We start from the raw sequence: 24,566 nt of genomic DNA on the forward strand, positions 1-24,566 counted from the left end.
GCCAGAGCCCTGTTTGCTGACTGCTGTGCCTGATTGCTGGCCAGAGTCCAGGCTGTTTATGGCCCGGCCCTGCCCTGCTTGAAGGCCGGGGCCCATTGAGAACCGCTAATTCTCCCCTTTTTGTTTTCACTTCCTTTGGGAAGTCACTCTAGCAGACCAAACCGCCAGGAGGCATGGCCTCCTTCAGACACAGATCCAGAGGGATGGCCACGCCAGCTTACACTGCCGTAGCCGGGATCCCACTGGGGAGCTGGGTGGTCGCAGCCCAGCTGGGAGCCCAGGCAGCAGCCAGACTAGGGGAGCCAGAACCCAGGGTGGCAAGCACAGCCCAGCTGGGAGCAGGGTTCTAGCTGAAGCACCCCACCTGCATCGGGGTGACAGCCTGGCTTTTTTGTCAATTTCATGGCTCCATGCCATGACAATGACAGCCAACAGCCGATATAAGGAACCCAGCATCTACACGGACACTACATCACCCTAACTACTCCCGATAAGTGGCTAACATGGCTCTCAGCATCACAGTCTGGGCACTCCTGCATTAGCTTGTTGCTGGGAAGTAAAAGATCCTGCATGCTGATGCTAGAGCTTCCACAGCAAAGAGAAACTACACAAAGGTGTTTTTCCAACATCTGACTTGATGTCCTTTATTACAGATCCTCCCTTACCAAGAATAATGTTAAACCAAAATACAGTAAAAGCGGTGTTATCCGGCCCTGTACCAACCGGAAAGTTCTATAAACCGGCATTTCTAATCTTCATAGAAAGTCTGGTTTATAATCCGGTTGGCATGGGGCCCACAGGCTCCCTACCTGGCTCCGCGTGGCTCCTTGGCAGTGGCGACATGTTCCTGCTGCTCCTAGGCGGAGAAACGGCCATGAAGGGCTTGGGGTGTGGGAGGGGGTTCGGGTCAGGGGCTCAGGGTGCCGGATCCAGGGGGCGCTCACTTTGGGCTGTTCCCCGGGCCAATGGAAGCTGCGGAGCCAGCGCTCGTGGCGAGGCAGTTCTGCCTAGGAACAGCAGGAACAGATGGCCGCTTGCAGGGAGCTGCCCAAGGCAGTGCCCCCTGGATCCAGCACCCTGAAACACCTCCTGCACCCAAACTCCCTCCCTCTTAGTTAACTGGAATTTTTCACCTACCGGCACCCTCCATTCCCCCAACATGCCAGATAAAAAAGCTTTTACTGTAGGAGTTTAAACTCTGCTTTACAATATTGTTACATGCTTGCTTTGTGCAATCACATTCGCAGCAGTTCATTTTGCTCCAGCTGCTTTAGGGAGATATCTTAACGAAAGAGGAAACAACATTTCATTGAGGACAGTTCTGCTTGGGGCAAGCACAGATATTGGAATGGTCTAAAAGAACTAGTGAATACACGGCATTCAAATCATGGTCTTAGCCAGAGAGCCCATTAATTGTCACAGACACACTCTTTTTAATGACTGGAGCGAAGAGGAAAAGGTGCCCTGGATCTCTTTAAAAATCATAACAGTATAGTACAAATAAATACAATAAAAAAACAGGACTTGTCTCCAGCACACAAGTTTCATTCCTGTCAACACACTGCTTGCTCCTCAGGCCCACTTGTGAGTTTGTCCCAGAACTATTTAAAATAAGATTAGGTACAGTTATGTGACAGAGCAATGTGGTATCCAAGGCCTATCCAGATAGACTGGAAATGCTGCAGATACCTCAGATATGCGAGCAGACTCTCCCCTTTAAATTGTACATGTCAAATGCTACACCTGGCTCCTAATCAGACACACACAGCGTTGTTCATCTCTCTCCAGTGTATAACAATTATTTCATTTTGATCACTACTGAACAGGGGGCAGAGGGAGAGAAGGAAGGGTGCTAGACCAGAGGATAGTTTTTAGGCATGAACATTCCCATCAAATACTTTACAGTCAAAGTACATCACTTAGTTAGGTTAACAAACCCATTGGCGATCAAGAGAATAACTGGAGATACATTATAGAGAATCCCTCCACACCCCGAAGATATCATTAATGGACTTGTACAAACATTCATTGGTTTTGACATTTCATCAAAGGCTTTGCAAACAACTGCAGTGCAGGTACATCTCTTGTGATGGCCACACTTAATTTTTTTTTAAATAATAGAGGCAAAACACTATGTAAGGGGTTGCTTGAGGTCAAACAAACCAGTCCCTCCTTTGACAACTTTTCCTACCACCAGGCATGCAGAAGGAGATCTCAACTCATCATGGGCACCTAAACCAAAGAGTTCAATAAAAATCAGATTAGAGCCATTTCCAAAGGTCTTTCACAGGTTACAAAAATGCTAATGATCCAAGTATTTATTTTGTTTACAAAGAGTCAGACCTGCCATCTAAAGACAGATGTTGCCACCTGCTGTTTGGATTGAATTTACGTCTGTGGAAAATGTGGACCTGATTCTTTTCTCACAATAGTTCTACACTAGAGTACCTGCTCTGACATCAATAGCGTCATGAACCACAGGCTCGGGGAGGCTAATGTTTGCTGGGTAGATATACAGACAACCTTCTATGAAACACAGGAGAAGGCGGACATGCTGTGTGACTTCAGTGCACTAGGCCATGTGTCCAAGAAATCTGAGGCATGTTCTTACAGACATCCCTGGGTGAGGTCTACCATGACATGGACCCTATTTTGTGGTAGATAAACTCTTGCTGGTCTCAAATCTAACACAGCTCCTGTAAGAATTCTATCTTTTCATCGGCAACACTTTGGACTTCTCGGTCAATGCTGAGTCCCAGATTGGTCCAAGGTGATCCGAGTCCAAGCCTCCCAAAATAAAAAAGGTGGGGAGGGTAATGGTTTGATTGAGTCTTGATGGTGTCAAAGTTGCTGTTGTGAGCTAGATGTGGAATGTGCAGCAGAGGAGGAGAGGCAGAAGGCCTCCTGAACTGGAAACTACTACTCCCCTGGTGGCTCTTCCATTTTCTGCAGGTGTTTCTCCTCACTGTCATGTTCTCACTGGTGCAGGTGGTGGGGCTGTACCAACTGACTCTCTGAGTGGACCTACCATGTTTTGCAGTGGAAGGAAGTAGAGGAAGGTATTCAAGGCCATGACTGTATATTGTAGGGGTAAGGAGCTGCAGGTCTTAAGAGGTGCGGTGGTTGAATGTCCCCCACACGATCCCTAGTGTCAATATTTGTAAGGGTGATTCCTGGACTCCCCAGCAGGCCAGGAAGGCTCATAAAAGCGAGATTGAGGTGAATGGGGACATCTCTATTATACTCAGAAGGACAGGAAGAAAATAAATAATCCTCCTCTAAAGGGGAAGCTACCCTATCTTGTATCCTATAGTGATCTTAAACCCCCGACCCCACAACATGAGCTGGAGCGCTCATCTGTACCATTGTATGTTAATAATCAGTATTGAAGCAGAAGGACCTCTAATGGCAGAAGAGGAGGGCAAGGATGTTTCTGATCGCACAGTCCTTGCAATATCTCTTGAGAAACATCTGCACTGTAGAGATAGGTATTGGAGTCATGGGCACCAGAGTACTCAGCACCAAGTGTGTCAACATTGGTACTGAAAAGTTGGTCTTGGGAGAAGTGTGGACCTGGGAGAAGTGTGGACCACAGATTCAGGCAGAACAATGGGTTTGGCATCAGAGGGACCCAATTTGGGCTGTGACTGGCTTTTGGCCGAGTGGCATGAAGTGACACAATGACCTGGTGTGGTTTTTGCCTCATTGGCATCCGAGAGAGTGACCTATGCCTGCGCTCACTCCTCCTGCCTACCCCTTTCTGAAGGGTGGGTGGAAGAGGTTTTGGCTCTTTGCTGGACTTGCTGGTCAAACGATTTGATCTCTTCAATGAAAAGTGAGCCCAGGAGCTTAGAGTACAGCCACAGCTCATAGGAGCACTAGCTGAGGAGGCCTGGTTCAGGCTTAGTGGGCCCGTCTGTCTCAAGTTTTGAAGAGGATCTCATTGAGTGGGGGGAAAGGGCAACAGACTGAGCATCTAACAACAGCGTGCACTTCTCCAAGGCAAAAAGGCACAACAGCTACATCACCAGATGGGCAGCTTTAAACCCCCGTGACGTTGTCTCAGACATAGTAGCTAGATCCTGTTATGGGGGCTGTCCCTTAATCTATTAGAAAAAAAGTTTTTTTAAAACGCCAACAGGAGTATAACAAGAGAAACCACCACTTACTAGCCTAAGAAAGATCACAAAAGTTCACTGATGTCATAGGTAGCAAGAAGGAACCAAGGGACAGCTGGACCCTTGGATGGGGGCCCACAAGGAGACTTAGGGCACTGCAGGACAAAATAATCTGATTTTGAATGCTTGGGGCACATAGACAATTGTTCAAAGAACAACTATTTGCTTTGAAACAGAACAGTTATGACTGTCTTATGCAATTAGCTAACAAAGAGGCTTTATTTGTTACTGAAATCAGAGACAGCTATTTGCTTGCACAGCTATAGTAGAGATCGGAACACCAAGCACCACCCACTATGCTATGCACTTTCAATACTTCTCACCCCAAGGACAAAAGGTTACATGTATTTAGCCCAATAGAAATGACAGAAGACCATCCAAGGAATTACAGACTAGCATTATCTGATTCTTGAAAGAATGTTAGACTCCACAAACCACACCATGGGGGAGTCTTCTTATTTCAGCTGTCAGCACTATATTAAAAAGAGCATCCCAATTTAACTCAAACTTTTTGTCATGCAAGGAGCTCATTAACATTTTAGTCTGTAGAGAGTTTTAAAATGTAGTTAAATATCTCTCAGTAGAGTGGAGAGTTATAAAGGGAAACCAAGCAGATGTGAAATGCAGCAGCAGTAATGCAGAGACTTAGAATTCAACTAAAACTATTTACCCATCATTGTCGCTTCCTTCAAAAATTTGTAGCTGGTTTCAAACGTCATCTGTTGCAGAGGGGAGGAGTTGGACTGCATTCCAAAACGATTCAGTGGTTTGTAAACACCTTCAAAACACATGTAATCTGCCACAAGAGAAAGGTGCCGAGGATCTACCACAATACCTGACAATGCAGGAAAAGGGAACGTGAGAACATTCAAGAACTAACCAGCACTAAGTTAAATCCCTATAGTCTAGTCAATGGGGTGGGTAAGAATCTCTATTTCCTTCACCACGACACAAGTAAGTCACTAATGATGCAGTGGTGCTTCTCCTTTCAGTAACTGACATCAACCATTCCCTGCAACACTATCAGACCTCCTCTTTGTTGCATGAAATAATGGATTTGCAGAGAGACTATAATGGTAATTATGCTTTAGCTACCCAAATGTTTCATCATGTATGACAACAGTATGCAAATCTTTTGGGGTAGTACATATTTTTTAAAACGATAGCAATAATACATGCATCATCTTTGTTCAGCCAAAGTTGGCTAAGTCATTTCTGGTCCAGCCGCTACAGTACAGAGCTCTGCCCCCTGCCTCCCCACATGGTTACCCCTAAATCCTGTGCAGTAGAACATCAGAGCGTTGTTATTGGGGAATCGTTACACATGCGCAGGAGGTCAGAGGCTTTACCCCAGCAGGTGTATACCACATAATTACGATGGCGCTTTGGACATTTATACAGTGTGATGGTGAAGTCTGTTAACAGCCTCTACCAACAAATATCCCAGGGCTCTTAAATAGCACAAAGAAAGTCAGGCATTAATAAAAATGGGGATATTAGTGAGCAGTTACTACAGAGGCATTTGCAGACTAGCAGTCCAAAACAGCCTCCCCTCTTTTCACTGGCTGTAATTCATAGTAAGACATGGGCCAGTTAGTACTGAAAGACAAATCTCTGTAGGCAGGCACTTAAGCTGAAATGGCTAATGCCACCTGAACAGTTTTGATGGACAAAGTAAAAAGAGTTTATTTAAAAATAAATAATTTATTTTTAAATAAATCCTTTTTACTTTGTCCATCAAAACTGTTAAGGTGAAATGGCTAATGCCATCATAATATTTTATATTATATACACACATACACACCTCAGTAAAATCACTGGAGGATAGTGACTCTATTTTTATATATATATATGAAAATAGAGTCACTATCCTCCAGTGATTTTACTGAGGAATAAATGGAAACCAATCAATTAAATGAGAAAACTATCTCAGAGAAGATGCTCACATGTCATGAGGATGGATTTTCAATATGAGAAGTTAGATACATCAATTACAGATTCAAAGAAGAGACTGAAAATACACAAGTGAAGGAGTAGCTAATGCAAAGAGGTCACTTTCCAAACCTATTTCCAGTGGCAAAGTTTTCCCATCTTAACGAAAAATCAAATGAACCACAAGACTAACTCAGCTGATCTAACAACACTATCTTACCATACACAGCAAACACATCTTTAATTTCCTTTTCAATCACCCTCAGGGCAGCCTCGATTCCATAGGTCTTAGCCATTGCATGAATGTCATTGGAATAAAGCCGGCTTAGGTCCAAAAGCTGGAGGCAAGGAAGACAGGTGTAAGTTATTACTCCAGTCACTGTACCTCCCCCAGATAAGCTGCGATAATTTTTCTCCAATTCTCCACTTGCTCAAATTACCTCAAGGAGAACCAATATAGTCAATTACAACACGATCAGATGCAGGCACAGCATTAGCCATAGAGAAAATGCACATATAGTTGTATACTCAGGTCAACAACTTCATCACCATTTACATCACCGGGTGTAAGGGATGGAAATTAAGCAAAGAAAAAATGTAACAATTTCTGATGGAATTCCCAACAGTGAGATCTATTGAACTATGGAAAAGTCTCTGACACAATGGAAAGCATGATGCTTGGGACATTTGAAACTCTCAGACAAGCACTGGAGCACGCACTGCATGCAACAATCCTGAACTTGTAGGGAGATGGGGTAGGCAGCATAACAGATCTATTCATCTCCAACTACTGTGATTCAGTTAGATGGGAGAGCTCCCTCAAGTAACACTTTCAGAGACAGCTGCAAGGAGAGTGGAGCCTCTTTGGTCATTATCTTGGCAATAAGATACTCTGTGCCTCTGCCCAAAAGTCCATCTGAAGTGATCGGAAAGTGACTTAAGAGTTCACTTGAGGGAGATGTGGCACATGCATTTTGAACCTGCTGGGGGGAGATTTCCAGAGGGTCAAAAAGCAATTAGGTGCCTAGCGCCCAATGAAAGTCAATGGAGAAGGTAGGTACCCGCCTCCCAGTTTTTTCCCTAGAACATTACACAACAATTACAGAAGTCTCAGGGTTTATAAACACGTTACATACATCAGCATATCTGAATAGCTCTGGGAGGTTTATTCCCTCGGTGTTTAAAACAAATTCTTTCTCCCCTTTCTTATTGGTGCTTTCATTTAAGAAGCACCGCGTGATCCCCTTTGTCTCATGGACAATTGTGTTCTGCATCAGGGACGTTAGGATGGAGGAGAGGTCAAAGTATGCCTTCATCAGAGGAAGCTTCAGTGAAACCTAGAAGAGAAGAACAATACAGTGTTGGACCGAGTCAGAGGGCAGGGAGATAAGGGTCAAACACTGGGTTCTTTCTTTTTAGGGGAATGAGATTTATAAAAACACATTTATCCTAGTACTCATTTATTTAGAAATGGACAGATCCTGATGATACAGCTTCCAACAGATGGGTATTAACAGGAAACAATACACTCCAGGCCTATTCACTCACTCACTGCAGCTAAGGTCTTACTGACATGAGCTCTAAACAATTTCGCTCTTGTTTCAGCCACACAGAGGATCCCTTTACCTGCTGCTCAGTCCGATTAAGCCAAATCTTACAGCTGCAAAGCTGCATGCTTGTTTCACACACCTCAACGAACACGTGTCTTCTTTGCTGGACGTGGGCTTTGGAGGATTATGCAGGTTTCCCTGCTCTGAACACACACAAGCCTATTGTTGCCCTGCTTTTATCTGCCTTTATAGCACACCCAAATAGTCTCCCATGGTAATGTCAACCCTCATCCCGCATATGGAAAGACCTAGGTGTGTATTAAGAAAAAGCTTGAGGGAGAATGAAAACTTGTTAACTGCCACTAGAAAAAATACTGCCATCTCCTGTAAGTTCAAATCTACAGCCAGGAAATGTCTGCTTACATGCATGAGCTGGATAGACATCCTATCTGCAAGTGAATAACAGTAGTGCTGAGACAGAGAAGTAGCATTCTACTAGAGAGGTTTATTTATTTTTTGCATTATAGTAGCTGTGCACTGTAGCTTTGAAGATATCAACACACACACACACACACACACACACACACGCAGAAGTTTTCCAGTCACCACCATCTTACCTCACACCAGAGCTCATTTTCCATATCATACGTGTAGTTGACTATAGACGGATGACTGCTCATTACAGCACTAACTCTTAGCTGTGTTGAATGCTCTGGTTTGGGTCCTTTTTCTTTTTTAGTCTGATAATTATATTCATTCTGAACCCCTTCTTCAGCATCCTCAGCCCTTTTATCGTCATGCAGCATGCCTTCTTCCTCTTCTGGATTTTCGTCACCATTTTCCTCACTGTTCTCTTCCTCGCTCTCATAATCAACCTGCAGAGATTATATGCTTAAAATCCAATCTATATCCCATATATGTGGAGAGCACTGCGGGAAGCAGTTTTGTTCACACAAACCCCTCACTGTGGAAGTGATCTTCCTGACAGACAGGTTGACATGAAGTTCACTTTTAACCCTTTAAAAGGCAGGTTTTGTCTATAAAGACAGTGGTACGCATTCATTTTAGTCTCAATTTCTTTGCAATCGTGACATGATTTCTCAGTGTTATTAACTTCAGACTGCGTCTCATACACACACACACACACACACACACACACACACACACACACACAAATGGACACCACCATCATGCAAAATATGGCTGTTTCCTCAAGGATCCTGGGAAGAGAGCAATGTTTCTATGAGTGACTAAAGGAACTCCACATATTTCAACTAGTTCACCCTTACACTGAAATGATAGATATAGGCCTTAAAATAGCTATACAATAGGGGACATGTTAACAATATAAACACATAAGGAGGGGATTTGTTTAATTCTGTAGAAGAGTTATAAATTGAAGTAATGGGATGAAATTAAGTAAATTTAGATTGAATTACTACAAAGACAACTTGGCTACCAGATGCATCAATCGTACATCAGCAGGGGACGGACTAGAAAATCCACCAAGTCTTTGTCATCTCTAATTTCTATATTTTTTGGTCTACCAGATTAATGAATATTGGACAAATGGTGTCCAGATTGACAAGGTGGTTTATACCTAATCTCTGATGCAAGGCGAGGTTCCGGGCCAATCATTTCACAGAATGGGTCAAATCTCCAGGGATGCTAAGTACTTGCTACTCCCACCAAAGCATAGAGCTGATCAGAAAACAGGAAAACGTTTTCACAATTTCTTTCCCATTTTTGTTTGACATTTTGCTGGAAATTCTCTGAACCAGCTCTAATGAAGTCAATGGCAGTTGCAAGTCCTCAGCACCTCTCTAGAATTGGTCCCAAAGTCATTACCTCTTCTTCCTGCTTCTCTCTTCGTTTTGTATCTGTAGCATCAGCATCTCCTTCATCTGCTTCACCATCAATGAGCCTCCCTGCTTCCTCCTCGTCAGCTTCATGATCATCCTGTGTCTGGAGAACCGTTACAAGTGAGAAGCACAAGCTGATTCTCTATTTTGATTCTGGTCCTGGAATATGCCCCATGTTAGACAAGAAAAAGCCTGACCACTTGGAAGCGTCCCCTGAACTAAAAGCACTCTGCTAAACCTTTGGAACGCAACATTCTCCTATCCTTCCACCTGAGACTGTTTTCAATGTAAGTAGACAAATATTTAGTACAAGAAGTCACACTCAGAATCCTATTATACAGGAGCAACAAAGCCCAGCTGGCAATACTTTCAGGCATTAAACAAGAGACAATTCTGTAGAGGATACATCCACTATCACCCTGTTTAGCCAACACCCAAAGCCTTCACATGAAACAGGGAGCTGGCCAGCAGGCTTTGAAAAATGCTGCACCCTTAGGTCCTCAACCCAAGAGCAAAGCAAGGGCAGCAATCACTAGGGCTAAAGCCAGCCGGACACTTTCATCCAGTAAATCCTAAGGGACATGGAGTTTAGACGACCTTAGTTTGCCAAACTATAGTAAGCTATTCATTTCCATGCCACACTCTGGGAACGTCATTCTGAGCACAGTGTGTCACCAAATTGGCTTTTCAGACCCTTGTCAATATACATAAAGGGCATCTTTAGAGAATTATTAGTGCTTCAAAAATGGAGATAGTATTTGTATAGTCATATAAAGCACTATACGTGACAAACATTAGCATTCTATGGATAATAGCATTTTAATGGTGAGCTGAGCTCACAAAGAAAAATGTAAAGGGATTTTCTAAGAAACTCGTTTTTTCCCCACCTGGTTTTCTTGGGATTCTCCGCCACTGCCATCTAGATCCCTCCGAGTTGCCTTACGAGTATTGACCACATTGAAAGATGCCAGCTTTGCACTCTTTCTTTTAATCGTTTCCAGCAAGATTTTAAAGAATCTAAAAGAAAATGCAGTGCAAAATCTCCATGCTCAGAAGTACCACAAACATCTTCCAGGCATTGCAAGATGCGTATGTTCTGTTCAGGACGCCAGTCAATTCAGAAGCAGAGGACAAACTCATTGATGCATGTAAAGGGACTTTTAAGGTGGGACAAATTATTTTGCTTTTCCTCCCACCCCTCCTTTTTTTCTTCCCAAGAATGATGTTGTGTCTCTTTCAATTACATATGAAACCACCTATCTAAAGCTTAAACAAACAATTAGCTCACCTATCAAGATCAGTGGGCTATCAAACTGAAAGAGAGGTAGGAGAGCAGTTTTCAGTGCTGCTGGTTTATGATCACAGTCACATTTTTTAGCAATGAGAGTGATCAAGACTTTTTTTTTATTAAAGATCTCAGTCTGAGCTAACACTGCCTGAGGGAAAAACAAAGAATGCTGGAATGGTGATGAAGTATCCCTCGTCACGCAACCCAAACAGCTTTCAAACAACTGTAGCCTGGTTCCTCTTGGGTTTTCTTTTACTGTATATGTAAAGTTTGGATTAAGTGATCTGATGGAAGGGATCAGTCTCCCCAGTGAAACCATCTGCTCTCAGCCATGCCACATTTGGTAATAAACACTGAAAATCAGCCTCTCCTGAAATGTTACTGATGTGAGAAAGTTCCTATTTGATCAGAGAGAGTCATAGAATCCCTTATAATTCAACGATCCTAACTGCAATAGATACTACACATGCGGATGAGGGGGTTGATTATACAAATTATTCTTTAGGCGTGTCAGTAGAGAACAGTTGAAAATTCAGCCCCTCCCCATATACAAACTACTTATAAAATGCATGTGCAGCTCTCTACAGTTTATTATTTCGAAACCTTTGCCATTCTTCATTTAAATCCGTTTATTAGCCCGGGAACAGCTGTATAGACATTACTGCACAGATCCCTTCATGAGTGTCCAAAACTGGAAGCCTCAAGCAGCACTGGCGAGATCCTGCAGCCAAGAATGAACCTTAGGACTATGCAGCTGGGATGAGTGAAAACTGAACAGCGGAGAGATTTGAAAGTGAACTGACCGTGTTTCCATGAAGTATAAGATGTCCCTCGGCTTCAGACACTTCTCCTCCCGATAGTATTCATATGGCAGGAAATAAAATTTGATTTGGTAGAGACGGTGTTTGCTTAGTTTCCCTTCTATGCACAGAGACTCCTCAACTTCAACTTTTTGCAAGACCTGAAATAGCAGCGAGTGAGATTCTGCCTCCTCCAAGCAAGGCATTTCATCCACTCCCCAGGAGACAAGTTGCATGTAGCAAGCTGTCAAACACTCCATGCATGCTGGCTTTGGGGACATGGGGAAGGAGACTACACCCTGTACTCCTGTGGGCATTCTGCACCAAAAAATTCTGTGCCAAAAAATTAACAATTCTGCACACAATATTTTAAAATTCCGCAAGGACTAGGCCTGCCCCAGAAACGCCCCAGGGCCCTGCCCCTCCATGCCAGGTGCACCAGGTGTGAGCTGGCAGGCTCAGCAAGGCAGGATCCAAGTGTGAAGGGGCTTAGTGTGGGGGGATCCAGGTGTGGGTCCAGAGGGTTCTATGTGGGGCAATCTGGGTGCGGGTGGCTCAGTGAGGGGATCCCGATGCAGGGGGTTCTGGATGCACAGAGGCTTGTTGGGGGGGTTCTGGGTACAACAGTAAAGGAACTCTGCAGGGGGGTCCACGTGAAGGTGGTTGGGGCTCAGCATGGGGGTCTGGGTGTGAGGGATTCAGTGGAGGGTCCAGATGCTGGGGTAATGGGTCTCAGTGGGGTGAGGATCCAGGTGCAGCTGGTTGGGGCTCAATGAGATGGGAATCTGAGTGCGGGTGGCTTGTCGGGATGGTCCAAGTGCAGAGGGAGTGGGGCTCTGCGGGAGGAGGGGAGGGTTTTTTTTGGGGGGGGGGGAGGCGGGGGGAGGCTCCGCGGGAGGATCTGGGTATAAGGGGGTCTGAATGCACAAGGGTTGGGTGGATGGGGAAGCAGCTCCCTATACAGTGATCTCTCCCCCTGCAGCTGAGGAGCGATGGGTGCAGGAAGCGGGGGAGAGGGGGGGTTGTTCGTAGAGTTTTCTGCAGTCTGGAGCCAATGGGAGCTGGGAGCGGCCGTGCCTATGGACGGTCAATGTAAACAAACTGTCTCGCGGCTCGCTTTTCCTGGATTACCTCGATGGGCTGCGTGCGGCCCGCAGGCCACAGGTTGCCCACCACTGCTCTAATGCAAATCTCTTTAGGATTAACACATTTCCTAAAGGCTAAAGATAATGAAAATCTCTAATTCAAGAGCTTAACAAAATGAGCGGGTGGCAAGACCAAGACAGGCTGCCTCAGAGATAATGCGTGGACCTTCCCCTCAACATATTGTTATTCACCATTATTACCCTTTCTTCATAGTCCTTTGGTCAGTTTCTAGCCTGTGATAGTGCTCTTATTCAAGTTAATTTTAATTCAAGTACTTCTTATTTTATATAGTCATACGTCTTACTTTATACAGTCAATGATCTGGAGGATGGCATGGACTGCACCCTCAGCAAGTTTGCAGATGACACTAAACTGGGAGGCGTGGTAGATACGCTGGAGGGTAAGGATAGCATACAGAGGGACCTAGACAAATTAGAGGATTGGGCCAAAAGAAATCTGATGAGGTTCAACAAGGACAAGTGCAGAGTCCTGCACTTAGGATGGAAGGATCCTATGCACTGCTACAGACTAGGGTCTGAATGGCTAGACAGCAGTTCTGCAGAAAAGGACCTAGGGGTTACAGTGGACGAGAAGCTGGATATGATTCAACAGTGTGCCCTTGTTGCCAAGAAGGCCAACGGCATTTTGGGCTGTATAAGTAGGGTTATTGCCAGCAGATTGAGGGATGTGATCATTCCACTCTATTCGACATTGGTGAGGCCTCATCTGGAGTACTGTGTCCAGTTTTGGGCCCCACACTACAAGAAGGATGTGCAAAAATTGGAAAGAGTCCAGCGGAGGGCAACAAAAATGATTAGGGAGCTGGAGCACATGACTTATGAGGAGAGGCTGAGGGAACTGGGATTGTTTAGTCTGCAGAAGAGAAGAATGAGGGGGGATTTGATAGCTGCTTTCAACTACCTGAAAGGGGGTTCCAAAGAGGATGGATCTAGACTGTTCTCAGAGGTACCAGGTGACAGAACAAGGAGTAATGGTCTCAAGTTGCAGTGTGGGAGGTTTAGGTTAGATATTAAGAAAACTTTTTTCATTAGAAGGGTGGTGAAGTACTGGAATGGGTTACCTAAGGAGGTGGTGGAATCTCCTTCCTTAGAGATTTTTAAGGTCAGGCTTGACAAAGCCCTGGCTGGGATGATTTAGTTGGAGATGGGTCCTGCTTTGAGCAGGGGGTTGGACTAGATGACCTCCTGAGGTCCCTTCCAACTCTGATATTCTATGATACTTATCAAAGCCTCTTTGCAATGATCTAATTATTCAATGAACTCAGGAGGCAAGAATAATCATAAAAGGACCTCCAAATCCCAAAATCAATTTCGAGGCCTTCTCCCCTCCAACTCTATTCAAACTTGCACCCTCTGGAAAAATCTGGGACAAGCAATGGTTTATTAAGGAGCAGACTGATAGTGTACCCACTTTGCTGAACCTTTTTTTTCCCCACAAAGACATAAAGGAGAGGCTTACCTCCGCTAAGCACACTCTTGTAAACTGTTTCTTAAGCCTTTTCACCTTCTTGTGAGCTTTCTTGGTATTAAGCACAGGAACGCTCATCATTGGAGTTTTAATGTTAGCACTAGCTACCATCAGGATCTCCCGCAACCTTTAATAGAAAATACTCTTGCAAATTAAGCTACAAGGGCATAATACAATCAAATAAGAATACAGTTCATTTAATGAGGTAGCATGCAATACTCTCTGGAACCTCCCTCAAAGCAGAGTGCAGCTAAAAGCTATGGCCAGTGCAACACTTGTTCCATTTCAATTTGGTATTCATTTCCCCATCATCAAATATATACTGAATGAACAGAATATAGCGCTCAATTGGAATATCATCCGGATTCAAAGAGGCCTGAAATGATGTGAAATAAAATGATTCACTGACTAAAAATACAAAACAAAAAGGATATTCAACCGCATTTCCTCTTAGACTAGATGGCTATTAATATGTCTGTTCCAGCTCCAATTTCTGTGATTCATCTTTATTTGTTTTTCTTTCAATCTACAACCTTTTTAAACGCCCTTGTTTTCCATACACAGTCACCAGTGATCAGTAACCTAGAGGGATTGTTCTGCTTTCAGTTCACACATGCAGTTTCCAGTAACTATTAATGGATACTATCTACAAGCTTCAAGAGGGATAACAGACCCAGAGGGAATAAATGTTTCTTACCTTGGAATACCCAATGTGACATTCATTTCACCTCTGCCAGCAAAATGAAAGGTGTTCAGAGTCATCTGCGTGGAAGGCTCCCCAATGCTTTGAGCAGCAAGGAGACCCACAGCTTCTCCTGGGTCACACAGGGACCTTTGCCACTTCAAATGCAACAAGCTGTTTAATCTGAAGACACACAAGAGATAATCGCACACTGAGGCTTAACTCAACACTGTACAAAGTGGAAACCAGGTGCAGACTGCAGCACGACTCTGGTTACCAGAAGTCTTTTCTGTTTTACAGCTAGAGTTGCTTTTGGAAAAGTCAGCGCTATGGATGGGTCTGCAAACACTTAGTCCTCCACAAATAGTAAGCCAATTCATCTAACTCTAAGGATATGTCTACATGCAGCGGGGAAGTGCGATTCCCAGACTCACGCTAGCTCAGCTCAAGTTAGCATACTAAAAATAGTGTGGGCACTGCGGCACTGGAGCGGCTTGGGCTAGCTACCCAAGCTCAGACCCAGGGGTTGGGCAGGCTTGAACTCTGGCAGCTAGCCTGAGCCACTGCAACAAAATCCATGCTATTTTTAGCACGCTAACTCGAGCTGAGCTAGCATGAGTCTGTCTAGCCTCACTGGGAATCACACCTCCCCCAGGCAGTGTAGGCATAATCTAAACCTTAGAGGCACAGTCTACTGACCTGAGCATAGAACTAGGAGACTTGAACGAGTCTAACCTCTGTGTCTCGGTTTCCCCATTTGTAAAAAGGGGATACATTTACTACTACTTGCTATTCCTATCGATCTCACTGAGGTATAGTGAGAATTAGTGCAAGTTTTTAATATAGTATTACTGTAATACTTTACATTTCCTGCTGCATTTACGCAATGGTAGAATACTGCAACTGACAGAGAACTCCTTCCAGCAACCCTTATTCACACCAGTAGTCCTCTTGAGAACAAGGATGAGTTGCACAAGTAAGGGTTGAAGGAGACAACCTAATATTGCTACTCAGTTCTGATGTCAAACACATTTGTTAATTTAGTGCTTGCGAAAGTTGTTGGATTGTCAGCCCTCTACCCACAGAACAGATGCACCTCAACCCTATTCTGGAGAGAGCAGTATCTCTAAGGATAATAATAAACCACCTAGCTCTTGTATAGCGCTTTTCATCCGTAGATCTCAAAATGCTTTACAAAAAGGAGGTCATTACCATCATCCCCATTTTACACAGAGAAGAGTATCTGTGTCTATGGCAAATTCAGTCTTTGGGAGCTCTGTTGAGCATGACCATAAAGGTACCAATTATGGCCATGGTTTTGTGCTGGGCACATTTGTCTCCTAGGAACCAGGCTGCGACTCACTAACCCATTTCACAAAGGTCAAGACAGAGCCACCAGATGGTAAAGACTTTATCATTACCATCCTGGATCCAAATCAGTGTTATTTGTGTGAGGGTGGGAGGGGAAGGAAGGAAAGAGGCACTGTAAATATATAAAGGTTATTACCTATCACAAGAAAGCTCTGATTTTACATAGTTGCTGTTGTTCTGAGCATTCCATTCACTGATGTAATTCTCTACTTCACTTTCAAATGCTTCTGAAACAGATGCAAAATAAATATCTGGACGCCAGACGGCCAGGCTGGGGTCAGGACACTTAGAGGTCCTCTTTAGATATTTTCTCCGGCTCTTCTCGTCCAGTTCATACCACATCTTCAGTAACTGAAAACAACAGCCGATTGCAAAATGAGCCACAGTTTACCCATGCAGCATTAATCAAGCCATAGAGAAGGGGAGAAGATCACCAGTGTGACAGTGAGATAATATCAGATGTCACATGAGATGTTTATATTCATGATAGCATCTTTGATCCCAAAACACGTAACCAATGTAAAGTAGATATACCAGCCATACACAATGGTAATTTCATCCACCACTGAACTGCAGTCACTTCTGAGAGTCAATTGCCCCAATATAGTTCAACAGTATGCAGTAACACTATGCGCCTGTTTCGGATAAAGTGAAGAATACCTTTTCCAATTATAATTGAAGATGTTCCGTAGACAGAATGGAATGAAATGTCTAGGGCACTGAAGTTAACACAAATATTTTAATCAATAGTGACATACACTCTTGAATGTTCTCTGTCTGTTGCAACTGTCATCTGAAAAAATGGCACTTTTAGCAGAAAAAGGACTCCTATTATACGGGACACTGGTACAAAACTACCTCAGAGAAAAGGGTGACAACTCCTGAAATATAAACACCACTTTCCTCAGATCCTCAGCTGATGTAAACCTCGCAAATCAGTGGAGCTATCCCTGTTTATACCTGTCAAGGCTCTAGCCCAATAGGTATTAAATGGAGATTTTCCATTTAGCTTGAACCTTATCAGTGCTGACAGGACAAAACAACGAGATTATATTGTCTCAGGCCATATTTCTGTTCTTCAGTTTAAAAGGAAAAAAAAATCAACCTTTCATATTATGCACTGAATAAAACACAAGCCAACACCAAACAAAAGCATTTGATATACACAAGGGGTCAAATTCATTTCTCATGTAACTCCCTGGTTTTCCAGGGCTTAGCTCAGGGATGAACGGGGCCCCTGGTAAGAAGAAGTTCATATGTTAAGTTTCACATTCCATGTAGCTGCATTGCCCAGAAAGTTAATGGAACTGTAATTACATCACAAATGTGTAAATCAGATCAATGACAGAATTTATAATCATTTCAGCTGAATTACCGGAGTTAGACGTTTCAATTTTTACAGTGAGGATAATTAACCATTGAAACAAGTGTTGAGGTGGATTCTTGATCACTGGCAATTTTTAAATCAAGATTTGATGCCTTTCTAGGAGATGTGTTCTAGTTCAAACAGGAATTATTTTGGGGAAGTTCTCTGGCCTGTGTTATACAGGGGGTCAGGCCACATGATCACAGTGGTCCCTTCTGGCTTTAGAATTTATGAAGCTTTAGGAGAACAAAGTACAATTGAGTTTCTGTGCAAAACGAACCCACATATAATTAATGGGGAAAATTCAGACTTGTTATAGGAAAAGAAACCCCACTGAAGTCAGTGGAGTTACACCTGTTTACATCATTTGCCTGCACATTTACTTTATTAATTAGAAGCTACAGAAGACAGGTTAGTGCTCTGACATACAAGATTCTGAATACTTATACTGCTTGAAATACCAGGCACGGTTGACTCAGCCTTTCAGTTAAATGGACTTTCATCTAGTTTGCTGTGCATCAGTCTGTCGGAGGAGACCTACTCTGTGTGGATGTTCAAGATCCCAGGGACTGCCCCAGAGTTCTTAGCCTCTGCCCACCATTAAGCAGTAAGCATTTACCAGGCTGGCACATTCCATCTCAAAAGATGGTTCCGTTTTAGTAGCTCAGATAGCACTTTAGCATAAAAAGACATGATATACAAGTAAAGTGGTGCTGGAGCAGTTCCCCCTCCCTCCAGAATCCTGTACTAAAGCGTTTAATCAGTTCATTTGCTCTTTGCATTACCTGTAGGGTTGCAGGGTCTCTGCCATTTATGATCTCCCCTCCTAGGGTCTGTTCCCTCACTCTTGCCATTTTTTTCTGAGAATACAGCAGAAAAGCTCCTTCTCTTGGCAAAGAAACTTGATGCTTGGTTTGCCACTTTTTGATAGCTCTGAAGTGTTGATTTGCTTGCTGAGGATCGATCTTGGATAAAACTTCATCTATGTGTTTAGACTTCTGTATCACCTAGGAAAAGAGACCCAAAGCACAAGACTTCTAGTTCTCCTTATGATTGTATTTTCAGTTATAATGAATGTAAGGTGAAAAACTAAGGCAGAGTTGAAATGGACATACACTGGCCCTCAAAATCTTCAGTTGTCATAACGTGTTCTATATTATTTTCCAACAAAGCTGACTTTAAAACTAATTTTGCTTCATGTGACTATTACAGCTCCATAATAATTAAGGCTGACGGGACAGTATTGAAGGGAAAATATTGGCCACGGTGATGCTGCACAATCTAGGTTGGATTCATATCAATTGCCAAGGTTCGAGTAGAGGGGAGAGTACAGGTATGAGCGTGCCTGAGGCTCCACTGAGACTCAAGCTCAGCTCAGTTATTCCTTATTCTAATGAGACACTTTTACAGTCTGAATGAGTTGGGAAAATAAAATACTATATTAAATATAAGAGCTGCACACTCAGACAACGCCATGAAAGTAATTATGCCATTGTATTCAAAACAGACCTACAAGATGCTCAGTGCACGCCTTTCCCCTCACCCATGTGCGTTTAAGATCAGTGTGTTCTACCTCATAGTTCTCTGCAATGAAAGGAAACTGCTTGGGTTGCAGGAACTGGGTCCTGGGGATATCTAGCCCGTCTTCACCGTAAAGGAACTGCACCACACTGCCATCGCTGTCCCTCACACTCAGGTCATACTGAACTACCAGCCCTTCCAAGTGCTTTATGATACACCTGCAAGAAAACAAGTGTTGTCAGAGGCTATGGAACAACTATGTTATGACAGATTTTTAAACTGGAATATTACTCAAGTGCGTCTTTTTCAAATAAGTTTTAGGGATGATCAGGAATCCTAGAGGCTGAAATCTTGTGTAGCCATAGCACAGTTATGGCACACCCTCTCCCATTTTTCTTGAATGTGAGTTGAAGAGACCACCTCAATGAGCAAGAGGGTAGTTCACTTTATGACCATTTTTGATCCCTGGCCTCTCTGCTAACAGTAGTGGTGAGTTGAGAGATATGGACACACATTCAATAGGAGTGGGATTGAGACCAACACATTCGAGATAGGCCACTGAACATTTAAGAGGGTATTTCGCATTATGTCACTTACTGCTGAAAATTCACTGCACTGGAAACGGGGGGGCCTATTCTGAAGGCCTGAGGAGTTTTGTCTGAGTATGGACTAAAACTATTTGGCCAAGAAAACTGACAATGCACTCTCATCTGTTTATTTTCTTTCCAAGGACTTGCTCTTCCTGGTACAGAAAAGAAGCCAATAGCACAACAAGTCAGAAAAGTGAGAGATGAAAGACCCATTGGATCTAAGCCGTCAGAAAGAGAATGTTTATTTTTCTTAGCCCCAAAGCCTACTTGGTGAAATCATGCTTTAGGAACCCATCAGCTTCTGTACAACTGTACTAGATGATGCATATCTATTGCCCAAGTTAAAATATTTCAGGAAAAAATAATTTTAAAATGTCAAAAGTTTCCAAGGAGCAACTCCTACCTTTGAAGGTATCCAGATCGGCTGGTTTTGACAGCTGTATCCACCAGACCTTCCCTGCCAGCCATGCAGTGAAAGAAGAATTCCTAAGATACAAGCAGAATCTTCATGAAAAAATATAAAACAGCTTCATGTTGCCAAGGAATATGTTAAGGTAGAGTATGAATTACCGTTCTCAAGAGCAGCACTTAAAAATAGGGTTGGATAAGGCCTATTTGTCTAGATATTTACAAGGACACTCTCCACTTTAGTATCTGAATCTAAATAAGTTATGGTACAAGTAAGGCACGAAAGAGCGAAATAGAAACAGAAGCCTGAGCACTATACTTACAGCAGGTTTGATGCCTGTGAGAAATCTGCCAGTCACAAATCCCCCTGATCTAGGGGAAAAATCATAAGGCTGGAAACAAGGCAATGATTTACCAGATGCCATCAGAGGGGGCCTTCGACCTTCCAACTCAATCTGACCCAGCAAGCACGAAATCTACATTGGAAAGATGCATGCAGAAGAGAAACAAAATGATATGCAAAACCTCTAATGGTAAAAAGTTCGTTTTTCGATCTTACTCTCTTGGTTCATGTAAGTGTAACACCTTTTCCCCCCTTAAAAAAAATGTATTTATATATAAAGGAAATAAGCGCTGTTAAGAAATAGTGAAGCCCAGTTAGGTCATCTTGTCAAGCCTTTTCCTTAGCTCAGTTTCATCACATTTCTACTTATGTCCCCTAGGATCATCCTGAACAATTCATAGAATCACAGAATCACCTAAACGTAGGACTAGAAAGGACCTTGAGAAGTTATCAAGTCCAGCCCCCTGTGTTGAGGCAGGACCAAGTAAACCTAGATCATCCCTGATAGGCGTTGGTCCAAATTGTTCTTCAAAATCTCTAGTGATGGGGATTCCACAACCTCCCTTGGAAGCTGATTCCAGAGTTTAAATACCCTTATAGCTAGATAGTCTAAATCTCCCAGATTAAGCCCATTACTTCTTGTCCTACCTTCAGTGGACATGGAGAACAATTGATCACAGTCTTCTTTATAACAGCCTTTCACATATATGAAGACTTATTAAATCCTCCCTCACTTCCCCCCACCTCCACCGGACCTATTTTTCCTAACCTTTCCTCATAGGTCAGGGTTTCTAAACCTTCTATCATTTTTGTTGCTCTCTTCTGGACCCTTTCCAATTTGTCCACATTTTCCTAAAGCGCGCTGCCCAGAATTGGACAAGGTACTCCAGCCAGGGCCTCACCAGTGCCAAGCACAGCAAGACAAATACCTCCTGTGTCTGACACGACACTCCTGTTTATACACCCCAGAATATTAGCCTTTTTCACAACGGCATCATGTTGTTGATTCATTCAATTTGTGCTCCATTGTAATCTTCAGATCCATTTTCAGCAATACTACCACTTAGCCAGTTATTCCCCATTTCACAGTGTGCGTTTGAGTTTTCCTTCCTAAGTTGAGTATTTTGCATTTATCTTTATTGAATTTCAGACCAATTCTCCAGTTTGTCATGGTCATTTTGAATTATAATCCTGTCATCCAAAGTCGTTGAAACCCCTCCCAGCTTGGTGTCATCTGCAAATTTTATAAACTTACTCTCCACTCCATTATCCAAGTCATTTAATGAAAATATTGAATAGTACTGGACCCAGAAATGACCCAGTAGGATCCCACTAGATACACCCTTTTAGTGTGACAGCAAACCGCTAACAACTCTGAGTAGTTTTTCAACCAGTATCTAGACCTCTTTTCCCTCATTTACTTATGAGAATGTCATGTGGGACTGTGTCAAAAGCCCTACTAAAATCAAGCTATATCACATCTACTGTTTCCCCGTCTACTAGGCCAGTATACCTGTTAAAGGAGGAAATTAGATTGATTTGGCATCATTTGTTCCTTATAATCCTATTATCCTCTAGGTGCTTATAAACGGATTGTTTAATACATTTATTCTAGTATCTTTCCAGGTAAGTAAGGAGTTCACCTTAATTTTATAGGTTAAAATTTTAATCACATTTTACGCCGGTTGTCTTTTAGTTTGGGCTTCTTGTGTAACCACGGTGGCTGGCACGAGATTTACCAGCTCATGTTTGCTATAACTAAGTCAAGCTTGTGCTTATTGCTTAATTTTTATCACTGACGAAATATCCTTGGGGGTGTGGTAAAGCTAGGCAGACTGGTCTATAATTCCCCAGGTACTCTTTGTTCCCTTTTTAAAGATAGGTACTACATTTGCCCTTCTCCAGTCCTATGGGACCTCACTCATCCTCCAGGAGATCTTGAAGATAATTGTAAACAGTTCCAAATTTGCTTCAGCTGGTTCCTTAAATACTTAGGATGAATTTCATCAGTCTTGAATACATCTAACTTATCTAGATATTCTTTAACCTGTCCTTTCCCTCTTTTGGCTTGTGTACCATCCCCCAAGTTGTTAATATTAATTGTGTTGAGCATGTGGTCACAATTAATCTTTTTAGTAAAGACTACAGCAAAATAGGTATTCCTCTCTTCTGCTTGGTGTCTATCTTTCAATACATGTAGAAATTCTATTCTATTCAATATAGGTTCTTATACTGTCCTCATCATAGTATCGGAGCACCTTTCAGTAGTGCATTAAGCAACATGACTCATCTGTCACTGTGGTTCATTCACTTTGAAATCCTCCTCCCAGAGGGAGAATGGTTGGAGTGGAAAGTTGTGATGGCCCTTAGTTCCTGTGGAAGTTCATTCCCCTGAGAAAGCGGTCTCCTACATAGACAAGCTTTACCTTGATGGTACAAAGTTTCATTGTGAAATACAACAAAACAATTACAAGTTAGAACTGGGGTTTATTTTGGTATTCTTCATTATGTCACCACCTACTAAGGAGTTATGTTTTAGTTACAAATCTTGCTGGTCTAAGAACTGATGCAAAAGTGAAATGTGGTCAAACGGAAAATACTCGTTCCTCACTGTCCTATGTGCCAATGAGGTCTTTGACTCATTTATAATATATTTCCCTAAAAGTTACTCAAGTCAAAATTGCGCCCTCCCAGCTCCCAAAGCTAAGAATAAATACCCTACTTTACTACAAAATACACAAGTCATTCCTGAAATAGCCTCTTGATAAGCTGTATTTGTAGAACAAACCATGGAAACAAACCAGTGAGTCTTCTAAAAAGTAATGACTTTAATACCTGCATTGTATTTACAGTGGATCCTTTGGCTCCTGACTGCACCATTAACTGCAAGTTGTTCTCTGGGAAGCTCCTGTGGAGACCAAGGGGCATGCATGCCTAAAAAAAGTTTTGAAAGAAAGATACCGAAGACTCAAGTTCACATTTCTAATTAAAATCACAGGAAATTCTGTTGGCATTAAGAAAAAATGTGAAATCCAAGACAATCAAGCAGATGTTATTTATAGTTACAGACAACAACATTGTTAGTACGATTTTATGGAAACTTTCGCCTAGAAGTACCACTGCAGCTGGCAATCTTGTTGTTAGGCTCTGATGACAAGCTAAAAATTAAAAGGGCCTTAAAGGTTAAACCAGTTTCTAATTATAAGAGGTCGTCTCCCTCTCAAAAAAGATGATTGAGGAACATTAGCAGATAGTGTGGAAAGGCCCATATTGTGGCCAGATGGATGACTTCAGTCTGCAGGATTCTCAGGCACCTTTCAGCAGCATTAAATTAACATAATAAGAAAAATCTCCAAACGTAGTATATATGGATGCTTCTCAGTGCTAACCTTGTTAACCTCGTTGCTGTAATTGTTTACTTCCTCCTTGAATTTCAGATCAACCATATTAAAATCCCTCTGGTCTTTGTGGAGATGGGCATCCTGCCATTTCCCTTGGATTTCTTCACATGATGCAGTTTCTGGCAAGTTAAATGCAGCTCTAACAGCCTGAACGTAAAAAAAAGTCTCTTAGGTGCCAAAGCGGATGCAACTATACAGAGCAAGGGCTTGAAATGAAAAAGTTACAAGGGCTAAAACCCTGCTGCAAGGTGTGCTTACCCTGGTACCACAATGGGTGGACACTTCAATGATTCGGTGTCTTCTGTGGTCTGCTTGGGGTTTGACCAAAATATCTTCAACTCCTGCAGCATTGAAATAGAAAGATACATGGTCTGAATGCAAATTCTGACACACCAGGGATTTATGTACTGGACAGCTGCTGGCATGTTTGAGTGTCAGGATGGGGGTAAAGAGGAACTTATCATGAACACCAAGCACCATAGCTGCTTGGATCAGACTCATTGTATTTTAATAGCTACAACAAGAAAAAATATTGGGGACTTTTTTTGGGTGGGCAGGTTGGTCTCAGGAACACATTTTATATATAAATATTATATAAACAAAATCACACATACAAAAGGTTTGTTTAAAAAAACAGTAA

At 42.8% G+C, this 24,566-nt stretch overlaps 1 protein-coding gene across 1 annotated transcript in view; it reads right to left on the reverse strand.

The window, feature by feature from the left end:
- Positions 1–1,404: 1,404 nt before the first annotated feature.
- Positions 1,405–24,566, reverse strand: part of POLR1A (RNA polymerase I subunit A) — a 53,977-nt gene continuing 30,815 nt past the window's right edge. The window contains exons 17-34 of the mRNA XM_008169701.4: positions 24,185–24,267; positions 23,915–24,073; positions 23,361–23,459; positions 20,506–20,658; positions 20,178–20,260; positions 19,237–19,402; positions 18,449–18,670; positions 16,434–16,648; positions 14,942–15,109; positions 14,236–14,371; positions 11,614–11,771; positions 10,410–10,539; positions 9,509–9,625; positions 8,278–8,535; positions 7,247–7,447; positions 6,331–6,448; positions 4,849–5,013; positions 1,405–2,232 (exon numbers count right to left, since the gene is read on the reverse strand). Of these exons, the coding sequence (XP_008167923.2) occupies positions 2,132–2,232; positions 4,849–5,013; positions 6,331–6,448; positions 7,247–7,447; positions 8,278–8,535; positions 9,509–9,625; positions 10,410–10,539; positions 11,614–11,771; positions 14,236–14,371; positions 14,942–15,109; positions 16,434–16,648; positions 18,449–18,670; positions 19,237–19,402; positions 20,178–20,260; positions 20,506–20,658; positions 23,361–23,459; positions 23,915–24,073; positions 24,185–24,267 (2,732 nt within the window). The 3' untranslated portion in view covers positions 1,405–2,131. The remainder of the gene's footprint in view (positions 2,233–4,848; positions 5,014–6,330; positions 6,449–7,246; positions 7,448–8,277; positions 8,536–9,508; positions 9,626–10,409; positions 10,540–11,613; positions 11,772–14,235; positions 14,372–14,941; positions 15,110–16,433; positions 16,649–18,448; positions 18,671–19,236; positions 19,403–20,177; positions 20,261–20,505; positions 20,659–23,360; positions 23,460–23,914; positions 24,074–24,184; positions 24,268–24,566) is intronic.

Source organism: Chrysemys picta, chromosome 5, assembly GCF_011386835.1.
Source record: "Chrysemys picta bellii isolate R12L10 chromosome 5, ASM1138683v2, whole genome shotgun sequence".
NCBI lineage: Eukaryota > Metazoa > Chordata > Testudines > Emydidae > Chrysemys > Chrysemys picta.